The sequence below is a fragment of the Alternaria burnsii genome (genome assembly GCF_013036055.1).
Source record: "Alternaria burnsii strain CBS107.38 chromosome Unknown 697, whole genome shotgun sequence".
Classification (NCBI taxonomy): domain Eukaryota; kingdom Fungi; phylum Ascomycota; class Dothideomycetes; order Pleosporales; family Pleosporaceae; genus Alternaria; species Alternaria burnsii.
In genome coordinates, this window is record NW_024066120.1 from 780,535 (window position 1) to 795,451 (window position 14,917).

Below are 14,917 nucleotides of genomic sequence, written 5' to 3' on the forward strand. Positions count from 1 at the left end.
ATACTGTAACATCTTCCCTTGCATCCAGAGTAAAAGTCTTGGGGGGCTGATCTTCTAGCAGCGTCATGTAGACCATCTCAAATACCAAATTTGTTCAACAATCTACATGCACATGTCTCACAAGTCGATGTTAATGCATAAGTGGTTACATTATTCCTGACTTCTCAATATTGTACAAGCCATGCCATGTTCACTCATTGGACTCGAATGCTTCTATATATCATCCATAATTGTTCCTTGCCGAGTTCGTTTTCGACTCCTAAAACGATCAAAATAGAAATGTGCATGCAATGTTGTGCAACCTGCAATGGCTACAGTCCTGTCAAACGCCTTCGCTATATCCATGGGACGGGGTTCCCAAAAACAAAACCCCCCAAGCCGTGCCGGTCCCAAATGCAATGCTGATGTGTTGTAATCAAGGCTGTCGTTGGCGTTATACAATGTCACCTGCTGTCGGTAGACGATGTCGTGTATCTAACTTTTCGGAAAAGATTCTTCGTCATGAGATTCCTGCCGTCTAATCCGGAGAGTACTCGTGATGCGAAGTGAGAAGTAAATGCGCTGGGCTGTAGTTCGGTTCGATAATGGTCATGTTGGACTGTTTGTCCTACAAAAAGCCCGAGTTCAGCTTGCCCATCAGCAGGTCTCGTGTCATCTCGAAGCTGAGCCAACTGCTAGCCATGCTGGGCGCGACCTTGAGAAGGTTGGGTACGATACCCTTGTAGAGACCCCTAAAGCCTTCTGTCTTGATGATCTGCTTGATAGCATCACCGATTCCCGCATACTGGTACCCCATGCCACTCATGGTGTTGATCTGGAATCTCCGCCGCAGAACATCAAACGGGTATGTGATGGTCTGCGCGACAGCACCGGAGACGGCACCTGCTCCTAGCTTGCCAATAGCACCGGGATCCTTCTGGCCGTCGCGTGTGAATTTTGTACGGGCAATCTCGTAGACCATGAAATTAAGGCCGACATACGGTGCGACACCTGCCACGGTGGGAAGGATGCCACGATATAGCGCCGGAATGCCACCCTCGGTCTTGTACATATTCACAAGCAACGCCCACATGCCCGGTAACTTCTGGCCAGCTTCCTTCTTGAGATCGGAAAACGATGCGGATTGAATGGATAGACGGGTGCGGACGATATCGAGTGGGTAAGTGAAGGTTACGGATGTGATACCAGCAAGACCACCACAGAATAGTCGCTGATAGGCATCGAGGGGCGCGCCTGGTTCGCTCTCGAAGAACTAGGGGAAGTCAGCTGTAAGAAATTGGGGAAAATCCCGTTACCATCATTCTCATTGAAATTCCTTGGTGTCCTCGTGCACCCCTCACCACCCCTAAAGCGCTCTCTGTTTCTCCGGCTTTCAGGTCCTTCCCAACTTACCGTCACCCCTCTCCTTTTTGATTCCTCCCTTACCTTGTTCGTCCTGACGCAGAGTTCATGAAGCAACCCGCTTGCGAGAAAACGAAAAAAAAAGACGCTGTAGGAAAGAGTAATGACTTACTCGCTTATAGACGTTGTATGCGCTGAATTGCACAGCAGAGTACGGCACAATGCGTATGCAGTTGGTACCGTTTCCAGCCATGAAGCCTCTCCAGCCCTCTTCCCTCCACATCTTAGCCAGTGCCTTGGGGACCGACATTTTGTATTCTTCGCGACCAACACTCTGGACCTGAAACAAGATCTTAAGGCGTTCGAGCGGGGATACGACAGTTCGTGATACAGCGCCCGCTACGCCGCCAGCAACAAAAGAAGCCAGGACTGGCTGCGCGAAGACCTGGCGAATGCGCTGCAGGCTGGTGATGTCTGGCGTGCCGAGGGGCTGCGATGAGCGGTCAATTGATGTTTTGTGACTAGAAGTGTGTCCTGTACTCACTTTTATGCCCTTGCCCGGTTCGTCGCTCATGATTGCGGGTGCTTGCGATTGTGGCTTCTCTGATGGTTTCGACATGGCTTAAGTCGACGTTACTGGAAACGTGGCGCTGCTGCCCTAGAAAGTGAAGTGTATATTGTCCGGACAGGGACAGGTTCTATCGAAGCAAAGAAAAGATCGCGCGACGGAATGTCGAGGTCATCGGAAGTTGGTGTTGCTGAGGTGAAGACAGATTTCTGGCCGTATGAGGTGAGCAGGACTTGTCGATTCACGGTGGGTTCGATCTTCCATGCAAGGCAGTTTTCAGATGAGTGTGTAGAGGTGTCTTCGCGCGCGTGTCATGGGTATTGCGGCTCGTTAGTGTTGTCGTGTTTGGATGGTTTGGTAGTGGAGATTTGAGGATACCGCGGGAGGAAGGAGCAGATTTTAGGCTAGCGCCACCAACCAACGAATGCCATCAGACATGCTTATAACAACCACGGTACTCGCTGTCAGCCCGGTCTTTCGCGACTCGATACCTGGCCCCGGTGGACACCTGTCGTCGTCTGTTTCCGGGGTCAGCCCCTTGATGGGCTGACTACGAGTCCACTAGAATCACAGGGCTGACCCCAAGTCACAATGATTCGACGCGCATCATAGCAACACGTCAGGGGAACACAAGGGCAGGTCGAGGGAAACTGGCGTTGCGCCTCAGTCACCCCTTACTAGGCATGACAGTCAGCTGCGCGCAGTCACCCCCTTTATATCAGCTGTTGTTAGAGACGCAGCAGGTCGTTGTCCTGTAGTTATGCTGCTCATGACCTTGGTACGCTCTGTTCGTCTGAGATGGTTGTCGTCACATGCGGAACCGTCTCGCTTCCGGAATGCTACCGCTCTGTCACCACATATCACGAAGGCATCCAGAGTATACACTTTCCTGAGCACACGACCCCACACCCAGTTAAGATAGCGTCGTCACTAGACTCCAGAGGACAGCGGGGTACACATATCGGCCGTGGAGGTTGTAGACGATGAGAGGTTCCGAGGTCAAAGACGATAATAATCCGGAGATGACCTCATTTGCTGCCCCGATGAGTGCTCGCCGTTGCAAACACAGCAGACGTCCTCTAGTAAAGATAATGATAGTGTCGCTTGCAACAAATCGACGTCGGAGCTGCGTTCTCTTCTGCCGGAGGCTTTCTGCAGAGCTAATACTATAACTGACCTGTCGAGCTGTTGTTCGTGTCCGTTATCGATAAGGATGTATAAGACCTGCGAGGGCAAAGGCGAAGGCGAAGGCTCATCCTTTGCGCCTCCTCTATGCTATCACGTCGTCTATTCCGGCAGCTCACCGATAGCTTGCTACTGGAATCGACATGTCTTCCAGTAGCATCAGCCTGCTTTGCCTCAACATGTACGACCCGTGACTTTCGTCAACCAAGAAATGTGCCCTCATCTCGTCGTTCGTCTTCATCTTCGACCAAATGGAAGTCACGTCAAGGCAGGGACTTCTTCTCCAAAGAAGCTAAAGTCCAGGGTTTAAAAAGTCGCGCTGCATTCAAGTTGCTCGAGGTAATGGCTCCCTTTACGAAAGATGCACAGTCGCTGACATGCAATAGCTCAACGGCAAGCACAAGCTATTCAAGTCCGGACAAACCATTGTTGATCTTGTAAGTTTGTATACATTTTTGAGATGATATAGCTCATGTAAGCCAGGGATTTGCACCAGGCTCATGGTCTCAGGTTTGACGGACACATCTGCTCAAGCGATTCCATCTTAATTTCTTCAGGTCGCTGCAAATCGTACTGCCCCAGATGGTCGCGTCATAGGTATAGATTTGATACCTGCACAACCACCAAGAGGTGTCTCCACTATACAAGGCGATTTCCTCTCACCTGTGATCCAGGACGAGGTTCGAGCCTACGTCCGAGATCCAGAATTGGGCCGACTTAGGAGGCAAGTTTCCGCAAAGGCAGATGAGGGGGTTACTGAAGAAGAGCTGGACGACATGGAACGTGGGTACATTGATATTGAGCGACAAGCTCATCTAGACGGTGCAGAACTCGAGCCGATCGGGCGGCCAGCAGAGGGTAGTGATGCAGAGCAAGAGGATCTATCAAGGCTCTCATTGAAGGAGAGGGATGCGCGGCAAGGTAGAGCAGTGGACGTTGTGCTCAGCGACATGTCAGAACCCTGGGACCAAACGGCCGGCTTCTACAAGAAGAGCCTTAGTGACCCATATTCTAGGTTGATGAACACGAGTGGAAACGCGTTTAGAGACCACGCTGGTAGTATGGTAGGTGTCTCTGCGACCAGCCTCGGCCTGACTAATGTTTGTAGGACTTGTGCATGGCTGCCATGACATTCGCATTCGATACACTGAAGACTGGCGGTCACTTTCTCTGCAAGTACTACAAGGGGTCAGAGGAAAAGGCGTTTGAGACGAAGCTCAAGCGTCTCTTTGCCAAAGTGTACCGAGAGAAACCCGAGTCGTCACGCGCGGTACGTCTTGTTGCGCGACTGACGTTGTTTACTGACTGACTCCAGGAATCAAGAGAGGCGTACTTTGTAGCACTGCGCCGCAAAGAGACGCCCACAAAGGAGGAGGTCTTTGGAGAATAATAAAGGAATTTACACATGTTCAGTGTGGAGTGGTATCTCTACATATTACTTCGGTCCGAAATATGTACTGTAGATTCCGAGGAGTGATCACGTTTTGCGCTCTCTACACCGAGACTTTCCTCTTCGGCGCCATGTTCCGACGTCATGCAGCCACATGGATATATCACACACACTGGAAGGCGTGTTGAGGACTGGGACCCGGTTAACGAGGCCATCCACACACCGCGTGATGAGCTAAGGGCTCGCTTAGAATCGCAGGATGAGAACCTATGATGTAGTTACACTCGATTGCCAAGCTCATCACGAATACAAGGTGGCGTTTTTAGATGAGGCAGGAGTGCACAAGGGAGAGGGATAGCAAATGTGAGGTACAAGGCAGAGATGTGTGCTGCTTCCAAATCGCCCCAAGGCGGCCCCGTCTTTCCCGGGAGTCAGGGACATGGCACATGCAAGTGGCCGTTTATTTAGATGCCGGATAAGAGCCCCAGGCCCGGTATTAATGGCAGGCCGTCGTACCTGGTGACAGATCTGGAAGCGTCTCGTCCCATGGCGGGGGGATATGTCAAGCATTTTTGTGGGCCCATGTGACAAGGATGCGGAAGGTGTGAGGTTGCTTGAGGCGCGCTGCATTAGGACATGCTTGCACGCTGATGCAGTAGACAGGCATGCAGAATTTGGCCCGTTTCCATGTTCCTTTTGCAAGTGTTGCTTGCGCTCGTGAAAGAAGCAGTCGCGCTGGAGTGAAGGGAGAAGAAGGCCAACGATGACTCGCTCGGCTGGCCTGAGCTGGGGTTGCAAAGCTTCTAGAGCCGAAACCCAAGCTTATCACGAACCGCACGTTTTCTCCCATCAACCCACCGATCAATCTAATCCGAGTTGTGCGACGTGGCCAATGAGTGCCAACAATGGATTTCAATAACCCTAATGCGTATAGCGGCCAGTTCGCCAATTCTCCGCAACACGCCCAATTCGATGCACAGGCGCGGCTTCAGCAACAGGGCAACCCACATGGACAATATGGGCAGACCGCATCTTTCCCGGGCATGGGTGGCGCCATGGGCAGCAACGGAATCCAGCCAGGAGCCCCATATCTCCAGCAGCGAGGTAAGCCAGTGACGTGCGCGTGTTCTTGATCTGCCCCATGGCCGCAAATGGGCGCGTTCCTGGCTGACATGACACCATGGAGCAGCCGCCATGCAGCAACAGCAGCAACAACAACAACAGCAACAGCAGCAGCAGCAGCAGCAGCAGCAACACCAGCTATCGTCGCCGAGCCCCTACTCCAACGCGCCCTATGCGCAGACGATGCCCTCGCCCGCCCACCACCAGTTTGCCCAGAACCGCCAGACGGCCTCCCCCGCGAGCACCACCGGACAGGCGCCCTTTGCGACGCCCCAGCCCCAGCAGTCGCCCAGTAGCATGCAGACCAACGGCCAGCAGCAGCCCATGAATCTCCAGCTGCCCGTCAAGGCCGAGCCGCCACAGGTCCACACGCCAGTCAAGCAGGTGCCCCCATCGCCCGTGTCGCCAGTCAATCAGGCGCGCAGTGCCGACCGCGTCGCGACCCTCCTCGACATCAACAGCATCCTCATAAAGGAGGTCTGCGAGCTCCAGGTGCAGGGCAAGGCCGGCCAAGTAGGGCCCACGCCCGAAGGGAAGCCCGAAGGCGACAAGCCCCAGCCATCCAAGGAGTACGTAGAGTAAGTGCGCCGCCTCCCACGCGCCGTCTCAGCTAACAAGCCCAGCTACATGCGCCGCCTGCAGGCAAACCTCGCATACCTTGCGCAGAACGCCGAGAAGGTGCCCAAGCCTGGTCAACAACTACAGCCTGGGCCTGCCATAATGTCGATTCCCGCCGCCCCTGCCGAGCTCGCAAAGCTGTATACAAAGCTCCAGGAGCTGTTTCCGGGATGGAAAGGCCAAACTCCCCAGATGAAGCAATCACCAGGACCACAGCGCATCAACTCGAATACCTCACAACCACCGAATAGCGCAGGCCTGCAGCAGAATTGGGGGCAGAACGCTATGCAGCAGCAACAGCAGCAACAACAACAACAACAACAAGCTAAGCAGGAGAACCAATAAAGGGTCGAACGACCTCCTCCAACGCAGGCGTATGGACGGCGTTACTGTACTTTTATACCTCGTGTAAGATTGGCGTAGACAAGACGTGCTTGTCATGGGTGTTTTTGAACAATTTTACAAAAGAGTCGGACACATGGTGCTTGCTGAACTACATGACACAGGCAGTTCACTTCCAAGAACGGTTATTGATAAGCGTCTCAGCGGGTATATCTCTATAATTCGGAATTACAAAACGGTCGACACAAGGCAGCTGCAGTTACAAACAATCACAGCTAACAAAATGTGGCGGAATGAATGCAGCTACGCAGATCGTGGAATGAATCACACACTACAGAGATGGACAAGGTTGTTGGGCCCACCCAATCTAGACAAGCATAATGACATGGCTTCTGGATAGTTGAAGCATGCTGATATGCGTCCAATACTAGCATACTAATCACTACGTCTTCGGCCTTGCAACTGTGAACCCTATCTACCAATTCGATGCAGACAGCGTCACCATACCCACAGTTAATAAATTGACGAACATTCCGAAGTGAAAGTACTCAACGGTGCCACCGCGGTACCTTCCAAGCCCTTGGTCGCCATAATAGCGGATCCATGATATAGTTTCAAACGATCGATACTGCCGCTAGGAGTTGCAAGGATTTGTGTTGCATAAGACTACTGCTGGTGCAAGACTTCCTTATCCTTGTCTGCGGGATTCAACCATCCAGCCCGCTTCATGCGAAAAGTGAGTAATGGAAGACCTCCGAACTTCCGAGCGTAAGGTATCCATCAAGGTCGAAAATGCTGTCAACCACGGGTAAGCCAGTAAACACAGCTCGTCTTTCGCATCGAATGACTTCAATATGGTGCCCTGTCGGATCTGATCGCATCTGCGGACGTATTGCGCTTCGCAAGGAAAAACACCAGGAATGGCTGGTCTCGCCCTTTGCGTTGATTCTCACCACCCTTGACATTCTATAGCTAGCTATATATGACCACCACTACAGTGTGACATGCTTGAGGCGACGTGTATTTTGGGTATCTAAGGTTGAATAAGAGTCGCACCTTGAGAGCTCTAGCTCATTGACTGTACTTGTACACATCCCAGTCAATAACAATTTTGAACTCTTATACCTCGTCGAGAAGAGGAACTGTCGCAACAGCGAACATGCCGAGCAATCCGAAATGCGCTTTTTTAGACTATTGGGTTATGTCGCCCGTTCGAAATATCTGACTCACATTGATACCTCAAGGCACACCACAGCTTACACGTAGTGTTTGCCTGACGTCATTTCAGGCGAAAGCCATAGTCAAGAACGCTCTTCTCTTTACTTCCTTTGGCATCAACAGGCTCTTCTACTTTTGTCAATACAAACCAAAATGACCGAATTTCCGATCCACGTAGAGCTCAACAGCCGTTACAACGCCTTCGATACATCAGGAAAGCTACCATTCAGTGTGGTCTTTGGTCTTTGTCGGTTACAAAAGTCCGATACAGACTCTCGACCAATACTCGTTGAAACGGCTGGTTCAGTCTTCGATGTGCCTTACGCCCTGATGCATGGGTTACTTATACTGTACGAAGAACGCCCCGGGGAATCTACGAAGTGGGTTGAAGTGGATATAAGCTCGATGGGCGAGGTGGATGAGGGCAACTCAGGTTGCATCTCAGTTCCGTCTCCGATCCACCGGAAAAAGAACTGGAGAGATGATCTCACGGTATACCTATGCGCTATCGATCCCCAGGGGGTGTTAGCATTAGTCCTGAAGCCGCGAAAAAGATACAGAATAAAACTCGCAAGCCGCGACCTTGGTGTCAAAAAATGGGTTTATAGTGACCGAGAGAGGTTTTCCGACAGCGACGGAGACAGTGAGGAGGCGAAACTGGTAAACAGCTACTCTCATGGCCATGCAGCTTTTAATGTTGTTGATGACCTGACGTTTCCACCTCAACTAGAGGTGAGAATACGCCTAGTCAAGAGTATGTCCTTGGAAGTCACTGTTGTCAACACTGGCTCGGAGACTGCGACCGTGCAACCACGGGGGCACCAGAACTTTCTCGTCCCATGGGGTCCTTCGGCTCCAGAACCTGACACCCTCGACGAACGCCCAAGGATCATCGACCAGTCAAAGCAACGACACTCGCCTGTGTCAAGTCTCTTCGTCGTCAATGCTGCAACTGATGAAATAGTACGCGGACATCACGATACTAGCATCTGTCACTTGAGGGATTCAAAAGCCGACCTGCGACCGACGATTGATGAGTTGTCAATCTTGAAGCCTGAAACCCCAGTCGTTAACGTAGTTGATATTAGCTCAAAGATCAAGGGCCTTGAGGACGGACGATACAAGATTCGAATGCATCCAAAGGGTTGCCGATGGTGGCGCGACGTGCTGAGGAAAGAAGAGGGAGAAGGCGAGAAGGTCTCAATGCGTCTATGGAAGAATTGGACTGTTCCAATCATGCTGGATTCAGAAGACGAATTAGAGATAACCATCAAAGATGGGAAAGTAGATGGAAGTGCGTAAGACTTGATCCGTAGCTTGGCGGATGCTAATACGCGCGCTGACGTCATGTTGAACATGTCGCGTGGCATACGCGTGGCAGAGTTGTTGCTGTTGTACGCGTAACATCAATTTGGGCACTGTCATATGTCGACGATGTTCAGCGCGCCGAACATTCTGCAGCGATGAATCCATTGCAGTACGGAGAGGCAAAGGGAGCCGATTTCGGACCGTCGGACCATTTCATTTGACATGACGCCATATCAAAAAGTCCCCGATTTACTAGTCTACATCGCCGCCGTAGACAACGCACCAAAGCTCTAGAACACATCTCAGGCACCTGATTGCTCCCACAAACTTCACAATGGCTTCTTTTTTCCCTCGTGCAGCTTCTCGAGCTCTTCGCTCTTCAGCGCGCCCTGCACTAAGGGTACAGCGCCCTGCTGCCCCACTATTCCGTCGTGGATTCGCGCTCCCAGCTGAGCAACCACGACTGAGGCTGGGCTCCATTGGTATGTAGTTTTTAGAGAGAAGTCCAAGTCAAGAGGTGAATCATATTGACCATGCGTAGCGCCCAACTTTCAGGCGAAGACTACTCATGGCGACATGGTAAATATCTCCAACAAATTGTTTGTGGAAGATATACTGACCTCAAACAGGACTTCCACAAATTCTTGGACAACAAGTGGACCATCCTATTCTCGCACCCTGCCGACTTCACTCCCGTTTGCACAACTGAGCTTGGAGCTTTCGCGAAGCTCAAGAATGAATTTGATGCGCGAGGCGTTCAGATGATTGGTTTGGTACGTCTCATCGTACCTCTGGTGGCTTAACATCAGCCTACTGACGTGTACTGCAGAGCGCCAATGACCTAAGCTCGCACGACCAGTGGATCGACGACATCAACGAGACGTCCAACACCACGGTACAATTCCCAATCATCGCCGACGCAGACCGCCACGTCGCTTTTCTCTACGACATGATCTCGCAAGACGACCTTGACGCGCTTCAGAAGAACGGCGGCATTGCCTTTACAATCCGTTCGGTCTTCATTATCGATCCGGCGAAGAAGATTCGTCTCACAATGTCGTACCCCGCGAGCACGGGCAGGAACACTGCAGAGGTGCTCAGAGTCATCGACAGCTTGCAGACAGGAGATAAGAAGGGTATTGCGACACCTATCGATTGGCAGAAGGGCCAGGACGTTATTGTACCCCCCAGTGTCTCCACCGAGGATGCGAGGAAGAAGTTTGGCGACGTCAGAGAGGTCAAGAAGTACTTGCGCTTCACCAACGTTGGAAAATGAGCGCAAATATAAGGTAGAACATAAGCAAGTTCTCCATAGTATTAAGCGGCTCAATCGAAACCTACAACCTTCACTAGCCGCATCTCACGTTACTCAAGATCCACTAGAATTACATGATCCAAAGATGCACTCTTGACTAGACGCATTTTCGTCTCTAGTCTATTTCCTTGGGTACCTGATTGTATTCTTCTGCTACTTAATGTTCAGCAATGATCATGCTCTGCGTATATTCCTTTTCCATATGTTGATGTTAGTCCTTGGATGTTATATTTTCTCGGCATACAGTGTTTCCTTTCGATAACATATACATCAGTCGTGGGGGATCAGGCAACTTGACAAGAAATGAGCAGAAATTGATTTTGAGCTCAAGAGAGTGCTGTAGAGTTGGTTCCCGATGGGTCATAATATGCGCAGCGAAATGTAGGTTGCGTGGGTAACGCGTCCCATCTGCTCAGGATTCCGGTGCGACCTTTACCTTCTAGCCGGACACGAGATGAAGTGCAAGGATGAAGAAACGACCAAGGCAAGTGCGAGATTTGATGGCTTACTACAATTAACAGAGGCAGATCGGCATAGACAGAGTTTTTTCTGAATGTGTGATATGCGTTGGATTAGCAACACACTCAAATATAGATACTTATCAGCACATATACATATCCAACATAAGTACCAGGGTATCATTCGCAACATCTCCTACGATCCAGCCGGTGCCGCGAACGACAGCCTGACAACCTGCCCTCCATCACCTCCAGCTTCTTTCTTCCATCCAAGCACCTCATCCTTGTTTCTGTCTTTGTTGACCTCCCACGGATTGATAAATCCTGCACTCAGGTTACCCGTCTTTACACCTTGAATAGCGAGCTTTTGCTTCGCCTGAGCAATGTATGCGTTCAAATAGCCTTGAGTAATGAGGCTGCCGCAGATGCACTCCATCTCCAATAGATCGAACTCATGGGTGTATGGCTGCACCCCCTCCATGCCAACGAAATCAGGGTCGATGTATGTTGACTTATTTGTTGAAGCGTGGTCTTGAAAAATATGACCGAAGTTACGACGACCTGGGCCGCGGTCTTGCGCGGCCATGGCGGCGTTCTTGATGAGCGAACGCGCCTCAAGGAAGCGGAAGATAAGAACGGCTGCGTTGAGGTCGAGCAAAGCTGCTGATTTTGATGCTTCTCCTATGCTTCCGGTGAGGATGAAAGTCTTACGAAGAAGTGACCACCATACGAGAACCTCGCAATAGTTACCAATAGGGTAGAAAATCCGGTACTTGATCATGAACTCTGCACTTGGATGTGAAAGGTCCAGGTTCGTTATCCGACGGAAAGTTTCGAGGTCGCCCTTGCGAATTGCACGAGTGAGCGGTTCGAATACTTCGCGGAAGCCCACGCATGCAGGGTCATTGTAGATATGTTCATTTGGGAAACGCCCAAGGATGATGTTGGCAGCGACAAGGCAGACGGCAATCAAGCGACGTTGACTCGGACATTGCCTGTGGCAGCCTCTGTAAGCTAGTTCCAGAACGAGCTGAGCTCCGTAGAAGTTGGTGTTGCTGAATTGGTACCGCCCGAGGTAGTAGAGATAGGTGATGCGTTCCGCAGCTGGATAAATGTGTAGTGGTGGTGATGAGTTGGATATGTTGTTGAAGATGGTTTCGCAGCTTCCAAGCTTATCGGCCTGAAATAAAGTCTTCAAACATATATTTGCCATTTTGTAGATTCCAACCTTCTTTCCATCAGGTTTGCCGTCTTTGATGCCGCCTGGCACCGTATTACGGTCATTGAGGCATATAATGAAGGCCTGTCGTACAATGTTGGCCGCCCTTTCGGGCAATGATTCACTTTGCCCATCCTCGTCGACGTCGGTAGTGATGAGATGCATTGTCAGATCGGGCCGCTTCTCTAGTCCAATCGCCACTCTTGCAAATACCTTTGCATAGTACATGATAGTGGGAAGCATCAGGATGCCTTTAGTAGGATGCTGTAAGGCGCTGTTTGCTCGCCTAGAGGTACGTTAGCTTCGAGTAGTTTTGAGGCATACATTTATTCGACCTACGGTTGAAGATCTGTCATCAGCTCAAACACCAAAACCAAATTCTCTGCGTCTACATCTCGGAGAAAGGTCATCCATCCGACGAGAAAAGTAACCAACGAACCCCAAGACTGTACTGGTCTACCCTCCTCATCCTCTGACTCTGCTGTCTCGGTCACAACCCGTCTGACAAGATCTTCAAGACGTTTCTCAGAATCTCCATTGCTAGCAGGATAATTCTGCTGCAAGGATTTAATGAGTTCTTGATGATCGGGTGGAAAAGCATTGCCTTCACCTGGCTCCAGAAGCACAATCGACTGTAGTTGATACGGATCCCCAGTTTGAATAGCGACGTTGACCGCCGTACACAAGCGTGTCTCTACATCGGGTTGACTCCGGAAGAAGGACATGGCTATAGGAGCCACCGTTGGTGGTTAAGTGAAGAGTCGAGCTAAGCGGTGGATTCAAAGAGCAGCAGCAGAGCGCTTTAGGCTTAGCGCCAGGTCCTAGCTCCTAGTCTCACCACTCGCTATATCCCTGTCGCCGATCTGTGAGGGACATTTTTTATTCGTTCCCACACTTTGGTCGACGTTGGCCACTAGGATGGTGTCTTGAACCAAATTCACATGGGCAACTCGAATATGGAGGAACCGTTGGGTGGGAGACCTCTGAAAAGTAATGGCGAACGCCGTCTCAGCTTGCGCGGCCGAACGCAACCCAACAGTCTCGGAGGCTTTCACATGTCAGACCAATGCAGCGGTTCCACCGTGACATCACAAGTGGTAATATGCGAAACACAACGTCCGAAGCTGCACGTTTCCGTAAGGATCCGCAAGAGGATAAACGCCACCAAAACAAGTCAAGCTCATGTAGTTTTAAGTTCTGTGACTGTCACCCTGCTTTCACCTTTGCATCTCTATCCTCCCGAAAAGTCAGAAAGCCATCTGCCACAATGGGTTACTTCTGGAGTTACATCAGATATTTCCTCACCCACCCTGTCCTTTTCATTTACCAAGTCATACAATATGTGCTTGATTGGGTTCTGTCGCCAACACCGCCACCACCACACCCAAACCTCGTGCGCCCAAAAATCGCTGTCATTGGCGCAGGTCTAACAGGAGTGTCTGCTGCATCGCACATCGTTGGCCATGGCTTCGACTGTCGTATCTTCGAAGCCGGGTCCAAGAAGAATCTCGGTGGAATTTGGAGTCGGGTGAACAATACGTCTGGTCTGCAAATTCACTCGCTCATGTACCGGTTCCACCCTTCCGTGCACTGGAGCCAAGGATACCCGGATCGCCAGCAAATTGTTTCACAAATCACGGAACTCTGGAAACGATATGGTCTTGAAAGTAAGACTGAGTTTAACACACGTGTTGAAAAGGTGTACAAAGACCCTCATGGGCGATGGATCATCAATGATCCCTCTCACGGACGGTTCGATGGTGTAATAGCTGCAATTGGTACTTGTGGTGATCCTAAGATGCCCACGCTACATGGCCAAGAGAACTTTAAGGGTGAAATTTGGCATAGCTCGCAGCTCGACGGCAAGAACGCTAAAGGCAAGAAGGTTGCTATTATAGGCGGCGGTGCCTCCGCAGTTGAAGCTTTGGAATTCGTAGCCAGCTCAGAAGCAGAGCACACCAACGTCCTCGCCCGGTCAGAGAAATGGATCATCCCACGAAACCCATTCATCGATAGCCTTCTTGCTCTGAACATCTTCGGCAGCGAGACCATCTTCAGTTGGATTCCTGAGTACATCCTACGACTTTTCTTCTACCGTGACCTCTACGATATCTCCCCTGCGCCCAACAGCGGAAAGGGTCTTTTCACTGAAACACCAATGGTAAATGACCAAGTGCTAGACCTCGTCCGCTCAGGCAAAGCATCATGGCTTCGCGGCGACATCATGGGCTATGATGAATCCGGCAATGGCATCAAGTTTAACAAGCGTGCTCAAGGGGTTCCTAAGAACGGCCCTGGCTCTGAGAAACTAATTGAAGCGGATGTTGTTATTATGGCGACGGGATATAAGCGTCCAAGCCTAAGTTTCTTACCAGATGAAGTCTTCAACGAGCCGTACGAGCCACCAAACTGGTACCTCCAAGTCTTTCCACCTGAGCACCCTTCAATCTGTGCAAACAACTGCACATATGTCAACGCTATTGGCACAGTTGGAAACTACCATATCGGCATCTACACACGCTTCCTGCTCATGTACCTCGTTGACCCTCTGGCTCGACCGCGCACTTGGTGGATGAAGCGCTGGATCGACATGACGCGGTTCATCAAGAGCAAAGCTCCTGGTGGGGCTTTCGACTTCTTCACATATTCTGAACTGATCTATTGGTTCGTTTTTACGATTGCGATCAACCCATTCAGGTGGAAGTGGGCGGCTTTCGTGTTATGTGGTATTGGGAAAGGATTGCCGTTGAGCGTGGTAGAGCAAGAGGATCGAGCGCGAAACGGCCTGGGCATGAGACATATTTTGAGTAACCACGATAACGGAGAAGACTAG

The 14,917-nt window shown here is 50.8% G+C and overlaps 6 protein-coding genes across 6 annotated transcripts; 4 read left to right on the forward strand and 2 right to left on the reverse strand.

Moving 5' to 3' along the window:
• Nucleotides 1-607: 607 nt before the first annotated feature.
• Nucleotides 608-1,960, reverse strand: GT037_009082 (carrier protein; the record flags this gene model as incomplete). Its single annotated transcript, XM_038934129.1, has 3 exons — nucleotides 608-1,252; nucleotides 1,514-1,831; nucleotides 1,886-1,960. The coding sequence occupies 3 exons, from the start codon at nucleotides 1,958-1,960 to the stop codon at nucleotides 608-610; spliced, it is 1,038 nt and encodes a 345-aa protein (XP_038783474.1).
• Nucleotides 1,961-3,181: 1,221 nt separating this feature from the next.
• GT037_009083 (uncharacterized protein) lies at nucleotides 3,182-4,484 on the forward strand (the record flags this gene model as incomplete). Its single annotated transcript, XM_038934130.1, has 5 exons — nucleotides 3,182-3,433; nucleotides 3,481-3,531; nucleotides 3,652-4,158; nucleotides 4,203-4,364; nucleotides 4,410-4,484. 5 exons carry the CDS (start codon nucleotides 3,182-3,184, stop codon nucleotides 4,482-4,484), a joined length of 1,047 nt encoding a protein of 348 aa, XP_038783475.1.
• Nucleotides 4,485-5,389: 905 nt separating this feature from the next.
• On the forward strand, nucleotides 5,390-6,569 carry GT037_009084 (uncharacterized protein; the record flags this gene model as incomplete). The annotated part of the gene is made up of 3 exons (XM_038934131.1): nucleotides 5,390-5,588; nucleotides 5,674-6,184; nucleotides 6,230-6,569. The coding sequence occupies 3 exons, from the start codon at nucleotides 5,390-5,392 to the stop codon at nucleotides 6,567-6,569; spliced, it is 1,050 nt and encodes a 349-aa protein (XP_038783476.1).
• Nucleotides 6,570-7,937: 1,368 nt separating this feature from the next.
• On the forward strand, nucleotides 7,938-10,368 carry GT037_009085 (uncharacterized protein; the record flags this gene model as incomplete). The annotated part of the gene is made up of 5 exons (XM_038934132.1): nucleotides 7,938-9,082; nucleotides 9,399-9,574; nucleotides 9,634-9,671; nucleotides 9,722-9,865; nucleotides 9,922-10,368. The coding sequence occupies 5 exons, from the start codon at nucleotides 7,938-7,940 to the stop codon at nucleotides 10,366-10,368; spliced, it is 1,950 nt and encodes a 649-aa protein (XP_038783477.1).
• Nucleotides 10,369-11,061: 693 nt separating this feature from the next.
• Nucleotides 11,062-12,809, reverse strand: GT037_009086 (uncharacterized protein; the record flags this gene model as incomplete). Its single annotated transcript, XM_038934133.1, has 2 exons — nucleotides 11,062-12,370; nucleotides 12,424-12,809. The coding sequence occupies 2 exons, from the start codon at nucleotides 12,807-12,809 to the stop codon at nucleotides 11,062-11,064; spliced, it is 1,695 nt and encodes a 564-aa protein (XP_038783478.1).
• Nucleotides 12,810-13,351: 542 nt separating this feature from the next.
• On the forward strand, nucleotides 13,352-14,917 carry GT037_009087 (fad nad-binding domain-containing protein; the record flags this gene model as incomplete). Its single annotated transcript, XM_038934134.1, has 1 exon — nucleotides 13,352-14,917. The coding sequence occupies one exon, from the start codon at nucleotides 13,352-13,354 to the stop codon at nucleotides 14,915-14,917; it is 1,566 nt and encodes a 521-aa protein (XP_038783479.1).